The sequence below is a fragment of the Macaca thibetana genome, chromosome 1, assembly GCF_024542745.1.
Source record: "Macaca thibetana thibetana isolate TM-01 chromosome 1, ASM2454274v1, whole genome shotgun sequence".
In the NCBI taxonomy this organism is placed as follows: domain Eukaryota; kingdom Metazoa; phylum Chordata; class Mammalia; order Primates; family Cercopithecidae; genus Macaca; species Macaca thibetana.
In genome coordinates this window covers 209,103,259-209,130,209 of record NC_065578.1, presented here as the reverse complement: position 1 = coordinate 209,130,209, position 26,951 = coordinate 209,103,259, and the positions used below count along the sequence as shown (strand labels likewise).

The 26,951-nt window shown below is 37.1% G+C and overlaps 1 protein-coding gene across 8 annotated transcripts in view; it reads right to left on the bottom strand.

Annotated features, from left to right (window-relative positions):
- RYR2 (ryanodine receptor 2) overlaps positions 1-26,951 on the bottom strand; it is a 795,071-nt gene that overhangs the window by 152,486 nt on the left and 615,634 nt on the right. For 4 of the 8 annotated variants that reach the window (XM_050770606.1, XM_050770614.1, XM_050770624.1 and 1 more), the window contains exons 57-64: positions 26,608-26,745; positions 17,104-17,181; positions 15,711-15,786; positions 10,898-11,021; positions 10,259-10,374; positions 7,445-7,540; positions 6,975-7,039; positions 4,491-4,612 (exon numbers count right to left, since the gene is read on the bottom strand). In XM_050770606.1, coding sequence (XP_050626563.1) covers positions 4,491-4,612; positions 6,975-7,039; positions 7,445-7,540; positions 10,259-10,374; positions 10,898-11,021; positions 15,711-15,786; positions 17,104-17,181; positions 26,608-26,745 — 815 coding nt within the window. The remainder of the gene's footprint in view (positions 1-4,490; positions 4,613-6,974; positions 7,040-7,444; positions 7,541-10,258; positions 10,375-10,897; positions 11,022-15,710; positions 15,787-17,103; positions 17,182-26,607; positions 26,746-26,951) is intronic. The other 4 variants (XM_050770659.1, XM_050770669.1, XM_050770642.1 and 1 more) reach the window with 1 other exon arrangement.

Sequence of the window (26,951 nt, the reverse complement as noted above, 5' to 3'; positions counted from 1 at the left end):
TCTGGAGTTCTGTCAACAGTACTTGGCATTGTTTATTACTTAAATCTTGAAACTCTTACCCTCCTTGGATTTTATTTATAGTATTTTTTTTTTGCTTTCTAATTAATCATTCTTGATGTTCTTCAAAGACCTATTTCTGAAAACCCTGTAAATGTAATAATTCTCCAAACATTGGTATTCAAAACCTTTTGTCTGTTTCTCTACTCTCCTTCAGTTTTATCTACTTTCGGAGCTTCAAGCATTATATATATATGTTTGGATAATCCCCAAATATGTCATTTCTTGCTCTAACCTCTCAATTAACCCCACATGCTAATATTTCCAATCTGCTGGATTTCTCCAGTTGAATGACCTGCGGGTACCTTCTACTCTGATAAACACCTGACCAAATGTAACCTCTTCTTAGAAACTGTTCTTTTTCTGAAATATGTTGTTTCTGTTCATGATACTAACAATATTCCAACTACCCAGAGTTGAAATTTCAGCACCAAGTTGGACCTCTTTCTACTTGCCATTTTACTCATCACCAAGTCATGTTGACTTTCTCTCCTCCCAGTTTCTCACCCCAGCTCCTGTTTACATCCCTTCTATATTCCCAGCACTCTGTAGATGTTTCCACTGACACTCATCACAGCTTCTTGTAGAGTTAGCTCTGTATGTATGTGCCTACTCAGCTGTACTTCTAAATTTATTAAAGTTAGGAACTGTCTTATTGTGTGTATATAGCTTCAGGCCTCAGACAGCATGCCGCACATAGCTGGCATTCAGAGATATCTGCTGAATGAGGCCAGGCGCAGTGGCTCATGCCTGTAATCCCAGCACTTTGGGAGGCCGAGGTGGGCAGATCACCTGAGGCCAGGAGTTCACGACCAGCCTGGCCAACATGGTGAAACCGTATCTTTACTAAAAATACAAAAAAAAAAAAAAAAAAAAAAAAAAAAAAAAAAAAAAAAAAAGCCATGCATGGTTGCAGGTGCCTGTAATCCCAGCTACTCAGGAGGCTGAGGCAGGAGAATTGCTTGAACCTGGGAGGCGGAGGTTGCAGTGAGCCAAGATTGTGCCACTGGACTCCAGCCTGGGGGACAGAGTGAGATTCTATCTCAAAAAAGAACAAGAAGAAAAAGACACATCTGCTAAATGGATAGGCGGGCAGCACCACCGATTTGAGGCAGCACTTCCAACACTATAGCCTGGGTTACTGTCTAGGCCTCCAAGTGCCTGCCATGGCCTCCCAACTCTCCCACTCTCATCAATTATACTTTTGCTGCCAGATTGTATTTCCCAGAGGGAAGCTCTGATCATTCTCTCACTTAAAAAGCTTTAACAGCTTCTTAGTGTTAATTAATTAGGTTAAAAAAATTGTGATATAATTTTTAAAAGAAGATTCCTGATTCTGACAGTTAATATCCGTTACCATCTATATAACCTAGCTTTCCCCTAAATTACCAGCTTCTGCATTTTATTTATGTAGTTATCTACATTTAGCAAATATTTTCCTTCCTTAATCTCTGACCTACAAATGGTCCAAGATCAACTTTGACTGGCTTGATTTCCATAAATCTCTCACCCCTCTATATCCATCCAAGGTGGTCTTGCTTTACTTTGAATCCCATCGCACTGCCTGGCTTTCTCTTACTAGGGCTATGCTCATATTCATGTATTTAGCTACTGCAAAGTATACTCCAGACATGACAGTACTGACCTTACATACAGTAAGTGCTCAGTATATAATAATTTCTTGTGCCAGGAAGTATCTGAACATCTCATGAAACATTGGTTTTAATTGTGGAAAAGTTAACTCAAACCCACACAACTATTGCTACTCACATCTGTTAAACACTTAAAACCATTATCATAGTGTTTATCATGCGAATGAAGATATGCTTATTTATTCATAATGGCAGGGCCAGTTTTCTACCTATTAAGTTTATACCCTACCAATATTTTTCTATACAAGCAAATTAAGTCCTCTTTAAAAGTTGGGTTAATACTATTTGAGCATATATTTTATACTTTATCATGATCATTTTCCAAAAGTGTTAGACACTCATTTCCATCATGTTAATGACTGCACAGCATTTTGTACAGACATGAGCCATCATTTATCACTTCCTTATTCATATTTTCCTCTATGATTTTCTTTCTCTCTGAGGTTAAATTCTAGCTATGTTTGGCACTAACGTACTGTAATAACATAAGTTACTTTTATTATGCACCTCATTTTCTATGTGTTGGAATTTTAAATGGCATATGCTCCTTTTTTTGGGAAATACCAAAGGGATAAGCAAAATTTACCAACCCTTTTTCTATTAGTAGAAGTAAAACTGACGATGAAATACAGTCATGCATCGTTTAATGATGGCGATTCAGTCTGAGAAATACATCATTAGGCAATTTCATTGTTATTCCCATAACATAAGTACATCATGGAATGTACTTACACAAACCTAAATGGTATAGCCTATTGCTCCGAGGTTACATACCTGTGCAGCATGTGACTGTACTGAATACTGTAGGCAACTGTAACAAAATGGTATTTGTGTTTCTAAACATATCTAAAAAAATTAGTAGAAATATAGTATTATAATCTTACGGGGCCACTATCATATATGCGGTCCAAAATTAATTGAAACGTTGTTATGTGGTACATGACTATAATTAAAAACATTCTGGTGCAGTGTCATTAGAGAGAGGGGTAGTCTAGGGTCAGTCTAGAGCCCCAAAGGGACATCAACTGAGGCTAGCACAAAATAGCGATGTACCTCTGATTTATTCTATGAGGGATACAGAATTGCCCAAGAAAAATGGGCCAATTTTCTTTTTTGGTGTATAGTTCCATGAAATTTTTCCAGCTTTATAGAGGTATAATTAGCAAATACAAATCATATATATCGAAAACACACAATTGGATGCTTCTATATATGCATAGTATGGGCTCAGTGAATAGTTCTAAGGGTAAGGCTGAAACTGAACGGAGATAATAAAACACAAGACAGGAGAGGAGGAAAATAGCAGAATTTGCATCGATTTATTTGAATTTGTCTCTATTTTCTCTGATTTTATTTTATCTTTATATAACTGAGTGATATCTAGATTAACAACACCCTTGGAGAACAAAGTTCCTATTAAAAAAGGCTAACAGACCCAGGGAGGAGTAGGAGACTTCAACGTGTCCTCAATTTCATGATGTTTAAGGGTAACTTGGTGCCTTGGGATATTCTAGCTACTTGCGTGCACTCACAATCCACAGGGGGATCCTGGCTCAGAGTAGTGGATGTGTGTGCTTATGAAATGACGAGGGAGGAGCTGCTCTCCCTCCCAGTGAAGGTGGGAAGGAAGGCCATGTTCAAGTCGGAAGCGGGGGAAATTCACGTCATGGAAAGTAACTGCATGGCCTCTCTCCATGTGGCAGCAATTTGTGGAAACAAAGCATGCCGCTGGGATGGAGTCCTGCTGTTATTTTAACTATAATCAATTTTATAGGAAAATTCATTTGAAGAATTTTGAGGACATGTTTTATACTGTTGCAATCCCGTATCACATGACTGGCCACTTACTATTTGGTAAAATAGACAGTAAGTGAAAGAGATGAACTGAAAATTCCACTCCAGCTGCATTCCCCAGTGTTATGCAGTGCAGGAATCTTTTCAGTTCTCCACCCTCTCACGAAGGCTGTATGCAATCTCATCTCACTCTGTCTAATAGGTGGAGACCGTACTGCCTTTCAGCATAGCATTAACGTCAAGTCCGAGGAAAGCCTGTATTTTCTCCAGTGTTCTGCTTCATGCCGTGTATTCACTTTTATAGAAATTTTGTTCCGATACAATCTAAAAACTTGGTATGGCTTTTGGGCAATGTAATATTACAGAAGTAAACTTGCTCCGTAATTGACTCTCGTGTACATTAAATTCTAGCAGAAGTTTGAGTGAAAGGACCTGATCTCCCCAGCCGAATCACAACTGAGTCCATAAAGAACCCTTTGGTTTAAACAGAAATGAGAAAGCATTGATTGCTAAGAGGGGAAACCTTCAGAAATTTTGTAGGTATCTTTACTTCATTTTTCTTCCAACATTGGTCATTATTTTTAAATTAAATATGTATATTTGGGACTTTTTTCTGAACAATAAAGGCTGGCAAAAATATCAGATTTGTGGAAATGTTAAAGAAACTAATGTCAAAAGCACCATTTATCACAAATACTAATATGGTGATGCATGTCCAGCCTCTACATGTAGATTCTGAAATGAGTGATATTTTATCCTTCTATCCAGCATTACACTTAGCAGCAAAATATAAAGAAATTCAACATCTAGAACACATATCTTAACTCGTAAAAACTGTTTTCATCTAGTGTTTGCTTCCATGAAGACATGGACCAGGGAAATGGGCGGATACTCTCCATATAGTCCCACGTCAAGGTCCTCAGGTTCTCTTTGCAAATGCATATACACCTAAGTCATACAACAGTGATTATTTTTATAGCTGTTTACCTAGTCACCATTTCTTTCTCTTTGTTGGAAGCATGTCCTCCAGAGCAGAGAGGTCTGCTTGCTGCAGATAAGAAGTATAAACGATGGTTTTTGAAATACTGATCAATTAAAGGAAGAACGACCTGAAAGAAAGGAAAAGAAGACAGATCTACGTAGTGGAATCTTTCAGGGGATGAATGAGAGCTGAGGCTTTGGAGCAGTCAGAGTTCTGTTCACATGCATCAGGTCTCCTTATGTCCATGCCAGGCAGGTCATAGTATGCCCCTCTTAAATCTCACTCTACCGTCTCGAGTCCATAGTGGGGAAAGCAGAGTGTGGCAGGATGTGACTATGGGGAACAGAGCAAACTTGCAACAGTTTGGAATTATTCTTAATATTTTCTCAAAAGGAAATATTCTCAATGTTTTCATATAATATAGTTCAGTGCCCAACAGACCCCAAAATAATCCATAGCTACCATATGTTGAGTCTCTACTATGTGTGAACATTGCAGCTGATGATAGCAACTCTTCTGTAGGGTAGATGCCATCATCCCTGCCTTATGGGTATTAAATGGAGAGATAGAAATGTGTGACTTACTGAAGGTCACATTACTACTTACTTGCCTACACAATGTTCTTTTAACCTGGCCTTGGAAAGTGCACTTTCCATTTCTATGCACGTTTCGTCCTGCTGGCCTTGGGCCCATTCCTCCTCCTCACTCTGTCCACTCGCATCACCTGGCCTTGTACACACCAATCCCTCTCTCCGGCATGCTCTTCTGCACTCCACATCCTACTCACCCTGGTCCTCCTGTAGATCTCAACTCAGTGGTGCTTTGCTAGGTAAGTCTTAGCTGATCTCAACTAGATAAAGTCCCACATTCTGAGTTCTGACAACATCATTTGCAATTTTACATTGTACTTGTGGGACTTTGGATTAAAGTCTCTCTTTCCAGGAGCCTATGAGTTATGCAAAAACAATAAACATTTCTGGGTTTGTTTTCCATTATACCCCTTTCCTGGGGTTGGGTCCAGAACTATTAACTGGTCTCTTCTGTTTGCCACTGAATCCCTAGTACTAAGGACTGTGACAGGCCCATGGCAAGAACAAGATTGGCACTACCAGTATGCAAACTCAAGTCTATCTAAATATACTTCTTTTTCCTACCATGCGGTAGAGCACAGTTATATATAACAGGGACATCACCAGTTTTTATTGTTCTTCCTTGACAGTCGGGATATTGTCTGAATTTAGTGACTGGCACATAGTAGGCACTCAATATGGTAAATGAATGAATTATAGACTTAGTAGAAATTAAGCCACATTAAGCATCTGTAAACAGAATCACTAGGGGTGCTGAGTAGATGGGCAACACAAGAATGTATTTTAAAGGGATAATTAGAGGCCGTGAATATAGTATTCTGATAATTGGCTATCAAGTAAGATTACAATCTCACAGAGACCGGAGATACACATATGGATCTATCAATCGAGGAATCGCTAACTGTGTGCACCCCAGGACAAACTTTCGATCTTCAAATGATTGGAACAGACTCTGAGTGCTATATTAAATGGGAAGAAAAGACAATGGAAATGTGTTTTACAGTAAAGAACACAATTTTGAAAACATACTACAAGTCAATATTCATCAATCAAAAAGCATGCTATTTTAGAGTCCACAAAAGTTGTATTTATAGCAAATTATCTGTAATCACTGAATGCAAGTACTTTGAGAGGAAACAGACAGCAGTATTAGGTCTTCAGGCTCACAGCAAGGTGTCCCAAACAGGAAAGCTTACCCAGGGGCATTGTATATTCATGGCAATCCCTGGGCCATACCCTAATGCCTGACCCAGACTAGACACACAGTAAATACTGAGTAAATGAATTAAATCATTTGGAGGCTTTACAACTTTTCATGTACATCCCTTTTTGATTGAAAAAAGTGATGATTTTTCCGGTGATAGAGCAAATCCCTGATAAATCCTTATGAAACGAAATAAATAATAACAGTGGGATGTCCTTTGTTTATAAACAATCTATCCTCTCTGATCTTCTGTAAAATGAGTAGGAAAAGGTCCCACAATAAAGATTCTATACTAAATGATCTTATAATGTACCCATTTATGAATTAACTAAGACTTTCCTATTTATAAAAGCAATTCTCAACTAGAAATTTTAAATCGTAACAATATCCACATGTTAAGAAATAGATATTTTCATTCTATATCATACGATAAAACAAAAAAAAATGCAAACTGAATTAAACCTCAGATAGAATGAAGTCATTTGAAGAAGGAATATGGTAGGGAATGCAGAGTTAAAGTCTGACCAAGTATGATGGGAAGATGATTCATGCAGTTATTTTCATGCCACAGAATATTTACGTGCAGTAAAATACATATTTGTAGACAAGTATGTTCTGCAAAGGGCAACGATCTAATGAATAGAGGATGTAAACAAACATATTGAAGCAAAAACAAGATAGATTGTATACTGTACTTTTGCAAAGAACTTGATTTCTTGTTCATAAGGGAAATGTTCTCCTTTGCCTCTGCTGCCACCATCTGTAGATGTGAAGAGTTTTTAGGTAAATGCTGCACTGGAAACATTGCAAGATATTCATCCATAATGCAAAGGTTAGAAAGCATGGCTAAATGTATTATCCCACTACACTGAATGGAAAAAGCCAACCAAAAATACAAAGGCAAGCTTTGGCAGTGTCATTAAAAATAAAAGGATTTTTTTAAATACCCAAATCTAAATTTAAAAAGCTATTGAGGACAGCCCATGGTTGTGGTTAGAAACACAAACACATTTGTGTAGCTTTGAGATCTTATTGACATAGGGAGGGGAAAATGGAATAGAATAAAGTAAAAATCCCACATTTTCAGTATCCTTTAAGAAAAGAAGCTCACTGGGGAGGGGACAGTGGGTGTAAATTGAATAAACATAATTGGTTAGATACTAACCCTGGCCTCTAATAATACAGATTGCCTCTTGGTGTGACCGAAAGTTAAAGCTTCTCAATTTAAGATACAAACTAAAACACTGCAGGAAGTCAGGATCTGTGACAAGGAGGAGGACAGCAATTTTAATATTAGGTTGGCAAATTAGCATTCCGCTAAAGAATAAAGAAATTTTGACCTATGTCAAAAGATAATTTTCATAAGTGAAGTAAAAACACCCAAGTTTTCCCTATGGTTTAAAAAATGATCCAAGGTCAAGAATTGATTAACCTAATTCATTCAGCTTAGAAGGTGGCCTTTCTTACCTCCTTCATACATATGGAAAAGGTTCATGCATATATTAATAGACGAGGTAATAATAAACTATAATAACCACGATGGCATGCAGAACATATTGGAGAGCTAAAAAATTCAGAATTGAGTATCAGGTTTTAGTAAAATTTGTAAGCAGAGCTTCCAGATATTTAAGAGCCAAGCTGACTTTTGCTTGAAAAAGTTATTTTGCAAAATAATAATAATAATAATAACTTGAGATAATAGTTTGTCAAATTTTAGACAAAAATATAAGATAATTTTTAGGAAACTTAGGCTACTATTTTGCAATATCAGAATGCTCTCCCCATGAAGAAGCAAAAGAAAATTATGGTTTTTTAACACTTGCAAATTTCATTTGCATGGCACTTTGGCATTTGAATCTCTCTTAAGCACATTATGCAAAATGGCTGGATTCAGATAATAGACTTTCTCATATAAAGTTATCTCAAGATAAAATTTTGTACACAGCCAAATCTGCTCATATTTCAATGAATTAAATAGGAAATGTCTTTTACTACATTTAAACAAACGCTTATGTGCAAAATGTGAAAAAGATGTGGAGAGAATATAAGCTATGGTATAATATAAAAATGAGAAAAAGGCATATGCATATTTTTACTACCACAATTAACTTAGGTCTAGGAATGGCTACATTAGAGATGTGCTACAAAATCACTAAAGTGAAGGATAAAGGGAGAGGGCAATATAGCAGTTTCACTTGTGATAACAATGAAAGATGGAAATTAAAATAAACACGGTATTGACAATCACAGCTCTATCTGCTCCTCTAACAGAGTTCCTGAACCTAATTTGCCCTGGCAAAGCCATCCGAAAACGGTACCTATAGCATCAGGCATTGTGAAAAAGGTTATTTGGTTGGGCTCTGTCATTGTAGCCTACTTTCTCTCCCGTGCTCTGTTTATAAGACCCTCTACCCTGCGGATAGAATGAAATGTGTCAAGTGGGTGAATGTACCCTGGAGCAAGATTCTCACCACCCCCATACATGAACTGTAGTAGGTAGTTTATTCAGACATTTGAATAAAGTGTGAATAATACCTAAACACATTTCTTCCCTTCAAATTGGTGTTTGTGTTCTCCAATGTGAAGGTAAAAAACAAACAACTTTCTTGTTCCTTTCTCCAAATGATGACTCTTTCTTTCTCTCCTGTCCCTTTATCTCCAAAAACAAGACTGGATATTGGAGTTGCTACCCATATCGGATCCTTTCAAATGTGGATCAGAAATTGCAACATTTAGCTTTCTGTGTAAAAGCTTCAATAATTCACCCCTACCTCATTTTTGTTCTCTAGTTAAATTTCATTAATTCAGATCAATTTGGCTATGTATTAGGATAAGTCAGGAATCATATTTTTAAAAATTGTTAGTTGTATGAATCACAGAGAGATTACAGATTATAAATTAGCTTGTAGTGTAAACTTTCATGAAAAAGATGCGCTCGAAGAGAGCAACAATATAGTATTTGAACTGTAGAGGCAGGTTGAAAGAGAAGTCAATTGTTTATGAGAACGATGCTCAACTGGAAAATCTTCAATCACATTTAGGATACAAGAGGCCAGAAAGAAGAAAATACCAGAGCTCTAATTTCTACAAACTTAAATCTGGTGCTATGGCAGAAACTAGATTTACACCCTAAGACAAACAGCAGCTAAGGGATCCAAAATGAATGGCCCTAGAGGAAAGGTGTTGAACGCAAAACGAGTGAGTGTTAAAAATAAAGAGAAAACCTTGAGAACAAAAATGAAAATAAATGAATAACCACCAGAAGAGCACACTGTTTTCAAAAGGGAACAACCCGGAGTTCCTCACACCGTATTACTACGCAGTGGCGGGAAGGTGCTCTGACATTAAGCAGTTAACAAGTTGAATTTTAATTCAACAACGAGGAGGGTCACAAAACAACAGAAGTGACCAGAGGCTGCTTTGATCATCTGTGCTGAATCTAAGGCTTAATGAATGAGGTTTTAAAAATTCTGAGACAGCACTGGGCCAGATGGGAAAGAGGTCTTTCGCCGTACCCTAAGAGCATAATAAAGGATTCTGCACTGCAGTTACTCTAGTATTAATGTATTTCCCTACAAAGGCTAAACGCAAGGTCTCTATAGTGTTTAGAAATTTTGAAAATCCATAGTTTTGCAAGTTTTTCTTATGAGTAGAGCAATTAATTTCATAGGTAAGATTTAACTCTACCTTACAATTCTGATGTCCTTCCAATGTATCTTTCAAAGTGAAAAAAATGAATGCCAATAAACATTATAAGGAGAATAACTTAGATGTTAGATTTTTAAAACTTCACAGACTTTACCCACTCCCCAAGAACTTGTTCATCCACTGACTGTTGAACTCTACTTAGTAGTAGGATGAATAGATGGGTTGACACCACCACAAATAGCTCAGCAGCCAGTGTTGTTCTATATCCTGATGTTGTAAACATTAAGAACAACAAACATTGGGCTATTAGCAATGGGACTATGGCACCTACCAAACTCCAGGATATACTGATGGGCTTCATCTACATAGCGAATGAGTTGTTGGAGGAAACTGTAGGCAAATCGTTTCTCAATAGAAGGCGTGTCCAGTTCCAGGTCCTTAAATCCTCTGGAACAGCAAAAATGAAATAGGGAAAGCAATTTGTACAAAGCCTCTTAGAAGGTAAAATTGTGTGTGTGTGTGTGTGTGTGTGTATGTATATATCCATACATGTTTATATATGTTTATATATACATATAAATTTTGAAGTTTATCTAATGTTATTGTAGCTCAAGGAAAAAGTAAGATTTAACCTATAAAGAATATTTTGCACATGATATAAAGCTTCAGTGAGTAACTCTCTTATTGTGCAACAAAATGTTGCATTTACAAAAACAGAGTGTGATTTTTTGCCTGGGGATTTTGCCTAAATGATGGATAGTGATTTAATATATGTAGCAAAAGGAACTCACTTATGTGGCACACAGCTAGGGGTGCAAATGTTTCTGATGTGTGTATTTTGAACATATTAAACAGTACCTCAAAGGTGTAAACAGATCATTGAATTCATTTTCAGCTTTAAATATGATGGAGATATTTAAATATTCACCCTCATGAAAAGAGTGTGTAATTAGGGTATGTGTACTTTTACCTGGATACAGCATATCCATTGATCTGCAAGAACTTGAGGATGTCCTGTGCTTTTTCTCTATCCTTGGCTTTCTCTTTGGCTGTCAGTGTATCATAGGGCACCAGCAGAGGGTGGTTACCTCCTCCTAAGAGTATGTCAGGACAAGAACACAGCATAGTAATTTGAAAATAATCTGAGATGAGACACAGATATATCATTGGACCACACTATAAAACTTTTCATGTCCTTTAATAATACACAGAGCATATAAGACTCTTCTGCCTCTATTGCCTTTAATGTTTCAATTAATTCAGAAAAACTACTCAAAGAAAGGCTGTGCATATGCCTTCTAAGAGGCAGTTAAAACACGAACATGCATGCATTTGTAACACTGAGTGACAATAATATCTGCATTCGCCAACGAGAGAGAAGCAGCTGTATTCTCTTCTCTGTTCAAAGCAATTCTGAATGTGGAGAGTGGAAATAAATGCTAAATCATACTTAGCAGGATTTAGAAAAGTTATAAAGCATGTTTCAGGGGTTATGCTTCATTTGCTGCCCCACAGAGAGAAGAGTAAAAGTCTTAAATATGGAATTTTTATTATATCTCTCAGATCAGAGAGTACTTCGTAGTCACATTATTTATAAATATACAAAACCACATATAGATGTGCTACATTGAAAGTGGATCACTCTTAAGTGTCTAATACTTGACTTTAAGACCTAGGGGCAAGTACCTTTTAGCAAGAGTCTAGATTTCTAATATACTTATCCTGATAATACTTACTAAAGTAGTCTTTCTTTCAGATTTAAAAATTCTAGAAAATATGTAAATTTAAAAAAACTAATACGCAGAAAAACCTTTCTAAAAATTATAAATTATGTAAGAATTTTGGTTAAAATTTTGCAAAAATTATAAAAATATTTTAAAATGCACTGTTAATTTCAGATGTAAAGATTTGGTACAAAGAATGCTATTAAAACAGCGGCAAACTGAATAGCATGGTATGCCTCACATTTAACATTCGTAAAATATGTATGGTAATAGATATTGTGTGGGAGGCTGAGCTACCCTGAAATACAACTGCTAAGGAAATTCCAGGAAGAATAATTGAGAATAAATATTGTTTGAATTATAACAACATATAGCCTATGAAATCAGTTTCCAATACAGTTTAGCCAGGAGCTACTGCAACAATGACAAATGTTGAATTTGCCCTACACAATAAATAAGCAAGCAAAGGAAGAAATGTCTGCTTCCCCAGTGCTGGCTTTGACTGAGAGTGCCATCTGCAGACATGCAATCGCCCACTGAACTTTAATACCATTAGGTGACACTGTGCTATCATATATGCACGGCGGTTGTCCAGAACTACACAGCTAACAAATACTAACCACGCTAAGGAATTCAGGTACTTCACAGTATATTAACAATATCAAGCACAATACAGCTGTTAGAAGACAACGACAACAAACACTCGTGAACAGCAAGAGGATATAGAATTTGTTACTAAGTTTCGTAGAAACCAAATTTGACTTTTGTCCTAATCAAAGATGTAATTTAACAGGACACTTTATAAGGATACTATAATTAACAACAATTTATTCTATATTCTCAAATAGCTACAAGAGCAGATTCTGAATGCTCCCAACACAAAGAAATATAAATGTTTGAGGTGATGGATATGCTAATTACCCTGATTTGAACATTACACGTTGTATACATTATGCAAATATCACACTGTAAGTCATAGAGACAATTATGTATCGGTTAAAAATAAAAGCAAAAATCTTTTTAAAATCAAGCACCGAATTCCATCACCCTAGTTTAATCAACCATCACCTAGTTCGAACTCCATTACTGCATTTAGTCCTAGAGAATGCTATTAATTTGGCAACTTAATTTGTAATCAGTGATTTGGGGGCCACATACCAACAAGTTACTGTCGGGGAGGTGGGGAGAGAAAGAGAGACACGCAGAAAGAGGTCTATAATTTAAAAATCCTAAGAACGCAAAGTACCCACTAACTCGGTAACTCTTCTCACTCTATTCGACCTCCACTGAACTAGAAGGCGAAGGGATCTGAAAGCCTGCCAGGTGACTGAAATCTACGTCCTCACTGTGCCTCTAACTAGCAGTGTGACCATGGACATTTACCTTGCACTTCCACCCTCATCTTTCCCATTTATGATATGGGTGTAGACATCTCGTGCTGAAGGAAACCAGCTCCTTGGAGAGGCAAATGAATGAGCAATAATTCCGAGGATATTACCGCACATACTAGCACGGACTCATGAACCCATTCATACTACAGGGTGAACAAACACTTGACACCAGTGAACTGTCTGTGGCTTAACAACAGATGACCATGGTACAAAATACTTGAAGTGCCAGTGTGAAAATAACATTTTTTCACTAATTTGGGAGTGCCACTCATACTTTTTGGACTTATACTCCTTTATTTCTATTAACTCCTTATGGCATCTGATTTTCCCTCAGACTTTTCAAGATTCCAAAAGAGCACTGAAGATCAGATGACTAAGACAAGCAAAAGAAGCATTTTTCTCCTGATTTTCCTAAAGCAGATTCATCTTCTCTGCACAGATGCAGGGATGATAAAAGAGAAGAGAATGGGTGAAAGCAAAACTGGGCAGCTTTGGCCCTGATTCTTTCAGTGTTTTTGACTTCTCATTTCTATTTCTCTCTCTCTCTCTCTCTCTCTCTCTCTCTCTCTCACACACACACACACACACACACACACACACACACACCCCCCCACCCACCCAGACACCAAGACATCGGGTGGTGACAGATTCCTCCCACCTACTCTTATTGGCAGTGGGAGTAGAGCTGGCAGGATGCAACTGCCTACAACTGTTGGCTATAAGGATCCTCCTCACTATTAATGTCCCCGAGTGAGAAAACAACTTTGAAAAAAAGACACATGTAGTTTCTGCTCCGAAACTGGCCACAGTCTGTAACCTATCTCCTATTCCCAAGACTCACTTCTCTGGTTTGCTAACCTCCATAACCTAAAAGCCAGGATCCAGGATTGCATATTTCAACCCCTTTCCCACTGGTCTGCCATTCTGGTTCTAAACAAGTTCCTTTTCTAAAATGAAATCCATATGTGCAGTAAGAGAATTAAAGACAGCGAGGACTCATTTCCCCTACCTCGCCACTTAGTCTGCTGAACTAGGTTAGTTGCCCAACTACAGATTATACATTTGAGCCAATACAAGTTGTATGCAGAAGTATGGATGTGCCATCTACTAGTGGTATGACTTAAAGAAAACATCAATCTGGCTCAGAAATTTAAATAATGATGATTTTCTATCATGCTTATTTAGAAAAGCATATAGGTTGTGTATATCTAATCTGAAAATCTGAAATCCAAATGTTCCAAAATCAGACACTTTTTGAGTGTCTACATGATGCTCAAAGGAAACACTTATTGGAGCACTTAAAATTTTGGGTTTTGGATTTGGGATGCTGAACCCATATATTTAATGCAAATATTTAAAAAATCTGAAAAAATCTCAACTTTCAAACAGTTTTGGTTCCAAACATTTTGGATAAGGGATAATCAACTTGTAATAAAACAGCTGCTTATTATTTTTAATTTTGACTCTACTACAGTGACTGAAACATAGTTTAAAAAAAGGAACAGATACTTTTTCATGTAATCCACTCATGTAACAAGCAGTGATTTTGTTTATCAGTTATGTGGGCAATGCCCTGTCAAGAATTTCACAAAACAAAACTCTATGACTCATTTTCCATCCATCCATTCACCCATGCACCCATGAGCCAAACAACGAATTAATCATTCATTTAACAAACATTTATGGGGCGGTTTTAGAATACAGGCATATTATCCTTGAGCAGCATTTTGAAACAGGCAATTTAAAAATGTGAAATCTTCTCTTTTCCTCTCTGTGACTAACCCTAATTTGTGTTACTCTGTTTCCTAGTGCTTGGTGCCAGGTACCATCCTTCCATATCACAGTTTTACTTTTCACCATGAAACATCCCCACTTTCAAAATCTTCTCCCCTTCTACATTTTTACCTAGTCAAATAAACAAAAAGTAGAAGATTTATTGGCACCTGTAACTATACAATAAGGACTACAAAAGAAATAAATGTTGTGGCCCTGACCTTGAAAATAATATATTCCTATTGGGGGAAAGAAAACCATATAGGAAGTCATTAACGACAGCACATATGCTCGCACACACACACCCCCCACATTATGAACAATATGTGTATAGACTAATGGCAAATAAATAACGTTGAAAGATATCATCAGTGTAGCATACATTAAATTGAAGAAAATATTCATGCAAATACATTTTAAAAGACTTGAGAAATACCTAAGAGAACATTAGGTCATTTAGCATTTGAATAAAAAAAAAAATGGGAAAAGTGCAAGCAAAAGCATGTAAGAGACAGTAACATAGCTGGACTAGATGAAAGAGGCTGAGACAGGAAATAAAAAGGGGTGAAATAGGAGATATTTAAGTTGGGGAAGAGAGTCAGGGAGGGAAGTCTAAGTCATTCATAGAACAAATCAGATATCAGGATGAGAAGTATAGAAATCTATAAGCTAAAACAGGTAAAAGAAAGCTGCCAAAATTCTGAGATACAAGAAAATATATACTAGTCGCTAGGAAATTACAGCATTTCCACCTTCAATCTGTTATAGGCACATTTAAACCATTCTAATTTTAAAAAGTTATAATAAGCTCTTGTGCTAAAAAGACTACTTCATCTATATATTCATGTGATTGAACCCTGATTGTTTTTTAATACACGTTTTTAGAAAATATTACCTTTGGACTCCAACTCCATTTTCTTTTTCTTTGCCCATATATTATGGTAGTTTTCAGCCATCATTTCTGCCATAGCCTTAAAACAAAAATATTTATTACTTCAACAAGTAAAAAAGGATAACATTGCTTTCTAATACGTAATATTAGATGCCTTAAAGGAATAACTAACACAGTATTAGTGCTACAATACATTTAAAAGATAATCACACACTCTTCTTTAGAATCTGAATCCCAGCAAATTGTAAGGATTTGCAATATGACACAGTAACTAAACAGCAGATGAGAATGGTCATTGTTATTCATAATGTTTGAAGACACTGATTCAATAATGAAACCAAAATAGCTATGGACTTCAGAAAAAAAAAATTATTTACAAGTTCTTGTTTTAATTTCCAAAGCCTTAAAAATGACCTAAACCTTATTAAACTTGAATGTGGAGAATGTTAGATGGACAGTCAAAGATCTAATTTCTAAATCAATCTCTGTCCAAACTAGGTAAGAGATCTTAGACTAGCCAAGTTAATCTTTCTGTGACCTTTTGGGTTTTGATTAAGATTACCTCTAAGATTCTTTTTACATTTGATTTTCAAGTTTACTGTGTCATTTTAAGACATTCATATGGGAGCAATAACAAATGGCAAACAAAACAATTTAACAATATGTACATTTTATATTTTCATTCTTATTTCTCTTGGAACGATACAGTTACCAACAATGCTAATATGTTATTTAAACATCAAATTGACCTATTATCTTTATGTCTCAAGGCAATAAATTTTATCTTACTTTCAAATCTGCTATTTCAAAGTAGGTTCCTTGGTGACAAAAAAGAACAGAGGAGACTATGAATGGAGCAATAAGGATTGCAAATGCAATCAATTTCTCAGGGAAAACTTAAAAGAAAGTGGCCCTTGCGCAGAGCATTATTAACTATTTACTTTCTTCTCACACACAACTATTTAACATAGAGATTTTTAAATGGCTATTATCTATCTTTAAGGAAAATATGTTATATGGCTGAAACATCCTAGAAAAAGTTGTATCAACTTCTTTTTTTTTTTTTTTTTTCTTTGAGAGGGAGTCTCACTCTGTCATTCAGGCTGGAGTGCAGTGGTGCAATCTCAGCTCACTGCAACCTCCGCCTCCCAGGTCCAAGTGATTCTCCTGCCTCAGCCTCCCAAGTAGCTGGGACTATAGGTGTGTGCCACCACACCCAGCTATCAATTTTGATAGTACTAAAAAATTAGAGTATATAATCTATAAATTCCGTGGATCCATTATAGGATCACCACATTCAAATAAACCACGCTGTGAAATATATGCAGGAAAGTATTACGTTATGCTTCTTAAAAATTAAATTTGGAGACTATTTTTAAAAGTTGATAGTACTTACATGCAGGTCTCTAGATAGCGTAACATTGCTCATGTCAATGGCCCGGGGACTGTAACCATGGGCAGCGTCTACAGAAACCTAGATCATTCATGTGAAAAAATAGTGCCTCATTAAAAACCTTGTGAAGAGAGACTTAAATTACACTTTAAAAATATAACACAAACTTCCAAACATAGTGTTTCCTCAGATAAAACTGGCAAGTTTCTTTACAAAATGATGTTGTAAACACATCTCGCACATTAACATTATATTTGGGTGTCTGAAAACGATTTATGATTGACAATCCTGAAAATTAACTATCAGAATTTAACATATTGTGCCATGAATCCAAAATGTTGAAACATTATCTTACGCAGGGTACCATTGCATTTTTTAGTTTCTTACAAATCCAAAATGGCTGCAATGAAATTTACTCTTCCTCAAGCAAGCGAGAGTTAATCAAAGATGTCACTATTTACAAATGTCTTCATGAGTCAAATGTTAGAATAAAGTACAACTAACTTTTAAATTATAATAGTATGTCATACGGTATTCAATAATGCACTTGGAAATCCTCGAGGAAGAGAGTTCTTTAATTTCTGAATTAAAGCTTTTAAAAAATGAAATATATCTCTTCATCAATTTTAAGGAAGTTTCACTACCATCCTGGGCACTTACCTCCTTCCACCCAATGGCATATTATGTGAAAGTGTACCACAGAAATGAGCTCTGGTTCCTGCTTATAAATCCAAAACTATACCGTGATATATTTCATAATTGTGTATATTCTCTTATTAAAAATGCATAAACAAAAAACAAACTAAAAACAAAATGAAAATATAGCTCATTATCATGCTTGTAAAATAAAAGTGAGTATAACATATGCTATAATTAATAACAGGCTCATGAGTGATACTTAACTTTTGGGTCAGTTTTGACGGCACCCTGGCTTCTGTGCTTTCACCATGAGGACACTGTTCAAACCTTGTTTAAAGGAGGCAAACACCATGCTGGAATAAATCCAGCTTTTTCTGTACCTCACTTCTGTTTTCTGAGCATCACTTCCCTTTTTGTCTATAAATGTTATCCGGCCACATGGCAGTCCCGGACTCTCACTGAACCTGTCCTGGTTCCAGGGACTGCCACTGGTTCTTTGCTCAGTTAAACTCTGTTAAATTTAATTTGTCTGAACTTTTTCTTTTTTTTTTTTTTTTTTTTGAGACGGAGTCTCGCTCTGTCGCCCAGGCTGGAGTGCAGTGGCCGGATCTCAGCTCACTGCAAGCTCCGCCTCCTGGGTTCCCGCCATTCTCCTGTCTCAGCCTCCCGAGTAGCTGGGACTACAGGCGCCCGCCACCTCGCCCGGCTAGTTTTTTGTATTTTGTTAGTAGAGACGGGGTTTCACTGTGTTCGCCACGATGGTCTCGATCTCCTGACCTTGTGATCCGCCCGTCTCGGCCTCCCAAAGTGGAACTTTTTCTTTTAATATGCTAAATAGACCACCTGCTTCAAAGGCTGGTATGAGATGAGGTAATGGATTTAAAACCCGTAGCAAAGTGCCTGACACAAAGGAATGGATCAGGGATTTTAGTAAATGGCTATTCTCACTGCTAGTATACCATCATTACCACCACTACTAACATAACTACCATCAACACCATAGCTCCCATACAGTTGTAGTGAGGAGTGGGTGAACATATTTGGGAGTCATAATTTTGCCTACCACAACATACAAAATCAAAGTCATTATTCTCTGCTTGCTGTCCCCAGCACTCCTATGGTCTTTACTTCACCTAACACGGCTATCAACTTGGGGACACAAGCTAGAAGCCATGGCAATCATCTCAGATTATTCCCCTTCATCATCATGTCAATGTCCCCATCCAAATAGCATCTTGAATTGTAGCCCCCATAATTCCATCATGTTGTGGGGATACCCAGTGGGAGATAACTGAATCATGGGGGTGCTTTCCTCCATACTGTTCTCGTGGTAGGGAATAAGTCTCACAAGATCTGGTAGTTTTATAAGGGGAGACCCCTTTCGCTTGGCTCCTCATTCTTCTCTTGTCTGCTGCCATGTGAGATGTGCCTTTCACCTCCCACCACGATTGTGTGGCCTCTCCAACCACGTGGAACTGTGAGTCAATTAAACCTCCTCCTTTGTAAATTGCCCAGTTTCAGGTGTGTCCTTATCAGCAGCGTAAACACAGACTAATATACTCCCCTTCATCTATTATCATGTATCAGCCACAAAATTCTGTCTACCTCAAAAATATGCCTGGGACATACCATGGTGTTCTGTTTCCACTGTCTCTGCTCTAATTCAGACACAACATTTTTTGGTTTTTGTTGTTTTTCTGGGATGTCTACAACATCCCCCTCAGGAGTCTATCTTTCTGCCTTCAGTCTCATCCTTCTCTAACTCATTCTCCATTTTGTTGTCAGAATTACATTTCCAAACTATTTATTTTGTTCTTCCCTAAGCAATGTCTTCTCCACTGTACAGCAAAAATATGTGGGCACGGGCTGGGCTTTATTAATATTTCCAGCATCTGACACATACCATCTCTCATTAATGTGAAGATTATAAAATGATTCCCAATCTCACAGATATTAAAACAGGGCAAGTGTATGTCTTAAAACTGGTGACAAATTATATTAGACTTTCTGCAAATTTTATTGATAGCAATAACTCTATAACTCTATTTGTTCCTAAAATAGATTTCCCACTATTTAATCTCCCCTTAAACCATTTTCCTTATATAACTGAAATTTACAAGTTTTTCACTTTAAGTTCTTGAGGCCAGTTTTAATAATGTAGGTAAATATTTGCTTATTTAGGGACAGATTCTTCTTATGCTTTTAATTGCCTGTTTTTCTTCTTCAGATACACAGAAATCAGAAGACTGGCCAAGTCTTGCACAATTTCAGGTTCCCTGGACTATGCACCATCTTGGAGCCAGGGGGTTTAACATTCATACTAATCTTATTAGCATTAACAGCAGCAGTAGCAACTACCAGGTGTGTGGTCATCGGGACACACAGATTATCTCATTTTATCTTCAGAACAACTCTGAACAGTAGGTATTACTTTTTATCATTTTAAAATGAGAGAAAAGAGGCTCAAGAGAAATTAAATAATTTTAAAAGTCATAAACTGTATTATGTAGATAGCAAACAGCAGCACCAAATTTTGAAAGTGATTCTAACACCAAAGCACTTATCCAGGTCCTTAAGATGGTCCCCCGTGTCCTATAGGACCTGGCCCCTGAGACCACTGTACCCTCATGTTACTCACTGGATTCCAGCCTCGCTCACTTCCTTATCTCCCACACACTCCCACCTTAGCACATGTGCAATGTTTGGGACATTCTTCCTCCAAATCTGTGTAACTCCCTCAACTCTTTCAGGTTTTTATTCAATTCACCTTCTGATGAAATATACCTGAAAGCTCCATATTAAAATTGCAACTCACCTCCAAACACCTTCCAAATCTCCCTGTTGCACTCCCAATTTGCCTTTCTATGCTGTTTTCTTTTTTCATGATATTTGTCATACTCTATCATAGCACAGCTAGAACTTGTTTTTCTGAAGACAGAGTCTCTTTTACACTGTTATCTAGGCTGAAGTGAAGTGGCACCAACACAGTTCACTGCAGCCTCAACCTCCTGGCTTTATTCAATCCTCCCACCTCAGCCTCCTGAGTAGTTGGGATTACAGGTGTGTGCCGTGCAACCACACCTGACTAGTTTTTCTATTTTTTGTAGAGATGTTGTTTCGCCATATTACCCAGGCTGCTTTCAAACTCCTGAGCTCAAGCAATTCCCCTGCCTTAGCCTCCCATAGTGCTGGGATTGCAGGCATGAGCCACCATGCCTGGCCTTTCTATCCGTTGTTTATTTCCCCCATTAGAATGTAAGCTCCTGGACAGCAGAGATTTTTGTCCATTTTGTCACTGATCTATCTGAAAAGCTTAGGACAATGCAGCATACATAATGGGTGCTCAATAAATATCTGCTGAAGGAATGAATGCATCATCCCTCTATCCTATCCCGTATTTTAGTTCTAGATAAGTAACACGTTCCGAAAGTTTCATTCTAATCTCCCTTCCCCTTCCAGGGTATAAGCTTATTTTTTCATTTGTTTTAAGTAGTTTTTATCCTACATTTGTAGTACTGAAAAATGGATATGAGGTAAGGCATTGGAATTTGGGAGTAAACAAGTAATTGTTGAAAACCTGTGGGATATGCCTGAGATTGTCAGAAATGTTCTTTGCTGTTGACTTTAGTATCCCTACTAAGGAGGGGGTCAAAATCCACCCAGTTAACCCCTCTCCAATCAACTTCTTGTAACTTTTATCGGCCCTTATATACTCTATTGTATATTCCGGCGAGTTGATGCTGGTGTTATTCATACCCTTATGTTTGTCTTACATGTGCAAATTCTAAAGCCCTAAGTGGGTGGTAAATTTCCTGAAATCAGGATTCGTGTCTTCCTCTGGTATTCATGGCAAACAAAAGACATTCATCAGGTTATTGATCCACAGAAAGATAGTAAGGACAAAAATTATGGCTCACCTATATTGAAATATATGCCAGTTATTAAGTGATTAATAAGCATCATAACGAGAACACTCACAACATTCTTTCAAAGCAGAGACTCACACCAGCTTCATTTTAAAGATGAGAAAACTGCAGCATACAGAGGTTAAGCAGTTTACCCAAGCTCACATAACTAGCTAGGTACTCAGGGGTGAGACCAGAATGTCAACCCAGGCTGGCTGTGCCAGATACTGCCATTAACCATGGGCCACCTGTACGTCCCTGAGGGAGTGCTGAGCCCCAGTAAAAAAAAAAAAAAAAAAAAAAAAAAAAAAAAAAAAAAAAAAAAAAAAAAAAGCTGGTGCATTCAGGGTCGGAATCACATCTACACATGATCTTCACTCATCCATTTACATTCCTTATATAAAATGATGCTATAAAGTGTTCCTTTAGTCAGAAGAGTTTATACACGATAGAAAATTGCTTTATAATCACATAAGAAATCAGTAACAGAAAAAAGACAAAGAAGTTTAACAAGATGATAGTTGAAAAACAAAAAGCTATAAAAACAAAAAGCTATAAGTAATGAAGAAATGACAATCTATGTTAATATTTGAAATAATATGGGTTTATGCTTAAAGAACCTTTGGGCGAAAATAATGGCAAGAGTTATACATAGATTTGTGGCCTTCGGTGTATATTGCTCCCCATTTCTGAGGCTGACAGAACTATTCTTTCTTTCTTACCTACAGGCCAAAGTGCTACAAACACAAATATACTTTTTCATTTACCACTAATGAAATGCCCTCAATAAATGCTCTCAACAGAAATACTGACATAACAATAGTAACAATAAGAGTTCACATTTAATGAGGCAAACAGAGATCAAATACCCAAATGTACATTTTTAGAAAGCAGCACTACTAGGATTTAAGCCCAAGTGGTGAAATTCCATAGCCCTTCCTCTTACCTTACAAACTGTGCCTCTGGCACAAGCATCACCTAATATTTTGAAATCACATTCGAGATTTAAGAATAAATTTCAAAAATCACATGTCACTGTAAAAATCACTAAGACACGAGAGATGATTCCACGGGTTAATAGGATCTATTAAGGGCTTACTATTAGAACAAAAAGGAGAAAGGGAAAGAGGGGTGATATAAAATATATATGACTTTAAATTAGAGTACATAATTTTTGCTATTAAGAGCAGTGGAAGAATCTCCCTTTTTTTCATGAAGCTTAAAGTCGTCTGCATTTGCAGTAATTTCTTATTTCTTATCTGCCTTACAGAATAATTTTTAAAAAATCATCCCTTTCTCTACACTGTGTAGTGCCTTGTACATACCACTAGTCTCACCCTTTCTGTACCATATTGTAGTAGATTTAACTTGACCTTATCTAACACTATTTTATGATTTTTAGGATTACAATTGTCTTGCTGTCTCTGTATTCTCATTGCCTAGTACGCATTTTGTGCTCAGCATTTGTTGAAACAGATTAAAATAAAAGCTATTTTACTTAGAAAAGCGTAAAGAAACAAAAAATAGATAAAACACACTTTTATAGTTTTCATCCATATATGATACATCCCAAAGATAATTTAATGTAAAATATGCCCAAATCAGAACTCAATTTATTTAAAAGTATATTTCATCCCTTGTAAGTTGGATTCCTAGGTATTTTATTCTCTTTGAAGCTATTGTGAATGGGAGTTCATTCATGATTTGGCTCTCTGTTTGCCTGTTACTGGTGTATAAGAATGCTTGTGATTTTTGCACATTGATTTTGTATCCTGAGACTTTGCTGAAGTTGCTTATCAGCTTAAGGAGATTTTGGGCTGAGACAATGGGGTTTTCTAAATATACAATCATGTCATCTGCAAACAGGGACAATTTGACTTCTTTTCCTAACTGAATACCCTATATTTACTTCTCTTGCCTGATTGCCCTAACCAGAACTTCCAATACTATGTTGAATAGGAGTGGTGAGAGAGGGCATCCTTGTCTTGTGCCAATTTTCAAAGGGAATGCTTCCAGTTTTTGCCCATTCAGTATGATATTGGCTGTGGGTTTGTCATAAATAGCTCTTATTATTTTGAGATACGTTCCATCAATACCGAAAATAAAAGAGGACACAAACAAATGGAAGAACATATCATGCCCATGGATAAGAAGAATCAATATTGTGAAAATGGCCATACTGCCCAAGGTAATTTATAGATTCAATGCCATCCCCATTAAGCTACCAATGACTTTCTTCACAAAATTGGAAAAAACTGCTTTAAAGATCACATGGAACCAAAAAAGACCCCGCGTTGCCAAGACAATCCTAAGCCAAAAGAACAAAGCTGGAGGCATCACACTACCTGACTTCAAACTATACTACAAGGCTACAGTAACCAAAACAGCATGGTACTGGTACTAAAACAGAGATATAGACCAATGGAACAGAACAGAGCCCTCAGAAATAATACCACATATCTACAGCCATCTGATCTTTGACAAACCTGACAAAACAAGAAATGGGGAAAAGATTCCCTATTTAATAAATGGTGCTGGGAAAATTGGCTAGCCATAAGTAGAAAGCTGAAACTAGATCCTTTCCTTACTCCTTATACGAAAATTAATTCAAGATGGATTAGAGACTTAAATGTTAGACCTAAAACCACAAAAACCCTAGAAGAAAACCTAGGTAATACCATTCAGGACATAGGCATGGACAAGGACTTCATGTCTAAAACACCAAAAGCAACGGCAACAAAAGCCAAAATTGACAAATGGGATCTCATTAAACTGAAGAGCTTCTGCACAGCAAAAGAAACTACCATCACAGTGAACAGGCAACCTACAGAATGGGAGAAAATTTTTGCAATCTACTCATCTGACAAAGGGCTAATATCCAGAACCTATAAAGAACTTAAACAAATTTACAAGAAAAAAAAGAAACAACCCCATCAAAAAGTGGGCAAAGGATATGAACAGACATTTCTCAAAAGAAGACATTCATACAGCCAACAGACACATGAAAAAATGCTCATCATCACTTGCCATCAGAGAAATGCAAATCAAAACCACAATAAGATACCATCTCACACCAGTTAGAATGGCAATCATTAAAAAATCAGGAAACAACAGGTGCTGGAGAGGATGTAAAGAAACGGGAACACTTTTACACTGTTGGTGGGACTATAAACTAATTCAACCATTGTGGAAAAGAGTGTGGCGATTCCTCAAGGATCTAGAACTAGAAATACCATTTGACCCAGCCATCCCATTACTGGGGATATACCAAAAGGATTATAAGTCATGCTGCTATAAAGACACATGCACACGTATGTTTATTGCAGCACTATTCACAATAGCAAAGACTTGGAATCAACCCAAATGTCCATCAGTGACAGACTGGATTAAGAAAATGTGGCACATATACACCATGGAATACTATGCAGCCATAGAAAAGGATGAGTTCGTGTCCTTTGTAGGGACATGGATGCAGCTGGAAACCATCATTTTCAGCAAACTACCGCAAGAACAGAAAACCAAATGCTGCATGTTCTCACTCATAGGTGGGAATTGAACAATGAGATCACTTGGACACAGGAAGGGGATCATCACACACCGGGTCCTATTGTGGGGAGGGAGGTGGGGAGGGATAGCATTAGGAGATATACCTAATGTAAATGACGAGTTGATGGGTTCAGCACACCAACATGGCACATGTATACATATGTAACAAACCTGCATGTTGTGCACATGTACCCTAGAACTTAAGGTATAAAAAAAAAATTTGAAATGATACAAAAAAAAGTCTATTTCAACTATGGAGCATGTGAAGCACATGCTGTTAGACCCTCATTTTTTTTTTTCAAAAAAAGGATATCTGTGTAAATAGCAATAATAAACAACATTTGGTGTAAACCACATATATAGTGAGTTGAGGGGTCAAGAAAAGAATAATGACAGGTTTAGCTCCCAGGAGAAATGAGAGGGTCAAAGGTAAGCAGCTCACATGACCTTGTGACTAAATGTTAATGGGTGGCATTTGGTGTCCACCCTGAACCCCAGCTTTTCCACATCAAGGCTGTGCCTTACTCTTGCCACCTTGAGCACCTAAGACCTATGGGTAGAGTCTTGCTTGTTGGTTGAACTCCCTTGACATGGTCCAGTAGCAACATCTTCTGTGAATTCTTGCTCTGCCTGTGTGGCTGTATACCTGCCCTCTGCAGACAGGAGCACACCTGTGCGTTCTAGATCTGGATCATGACCGTCTGAACATCCTACTCTTTCCTAAGAACCAACCCTCAGATCCCACTGGAAATGAGAAGAAAGCTTCATAGACAAACTAACTGTAGCGAATGAACATGATGTGCTGTTTCCATTAGGAAAACTTCAGGACCTTACAACTGAGTACTTCTTCTTCTTTTTTAAATGTTTTACTATACTTTAAGTTCTGGGGTACTTGTGCAGAACGTGCAGGTTTGTTACATAGGTATACACATGCCATGGTGGTTTGCTGCACCCATCAACCCATCACCTACATTAGGTATTTCTCTTAATGCTTTCCCTCCCCTAGCTCCCCACCCCACGACAGGTCCTGGTGTGTGATGTTCCCCTCCCTGTGTCCATGTGTTCTCATTATTCAACTCCCACTTATGAGTGAGAACATGTGGTGTTTGGTTTTCTGTTCCTGTGTTAGTTTGCTGAGAATGATGGTTTCCAGCTTCACCCATGTCCTACAGCTGGTTACTTCTTCTATACTAGCCAGAAAACGGAAGGCTTGTACATAAAGTCCAGTAACTTAATCATCATTTAACCTCCCTTGAAACTAAAGAAAAGGTAATATAGCTTTTTTCTCTCCCTTCTAAATTTTTTGAGTCTTCAGAATTTTCAAATTCTTTTTTAAGAAAAACCCAATAATTAAATTTAACAAAATTATTTAGTCCATAACATAAGCAGTTGATTCATCACCATGATGAATTCTTACCTGGCTTGTCTGAGAAATACGACGAGTCCGGTTGTAAAGGGCCATGCTGTCTCCCTCTCGAGTTCTTTCAATTCTCCAGCCCCAAGCCAGCATAGTTTTTAAAGATTCTTTGATTGGCCAGCGATAAATTTCTTTTTCCTAGAGAAGAAAAACCAAAAAACAACAGATATATTATGAATGTAAATAAAAATGTTAAGTAACGCTTTGCTCTTGAATAGACTGCCTTCACTTTTTAAAAATTTGATGCGCATAGCTTATTTAAAAATAAAAAAGGAAAGTAAAATTCTAAAAGCAGAGTGTGAGCAGAGATCTAGTTTTACTAATGTTACTAAGAGGGATCCTCA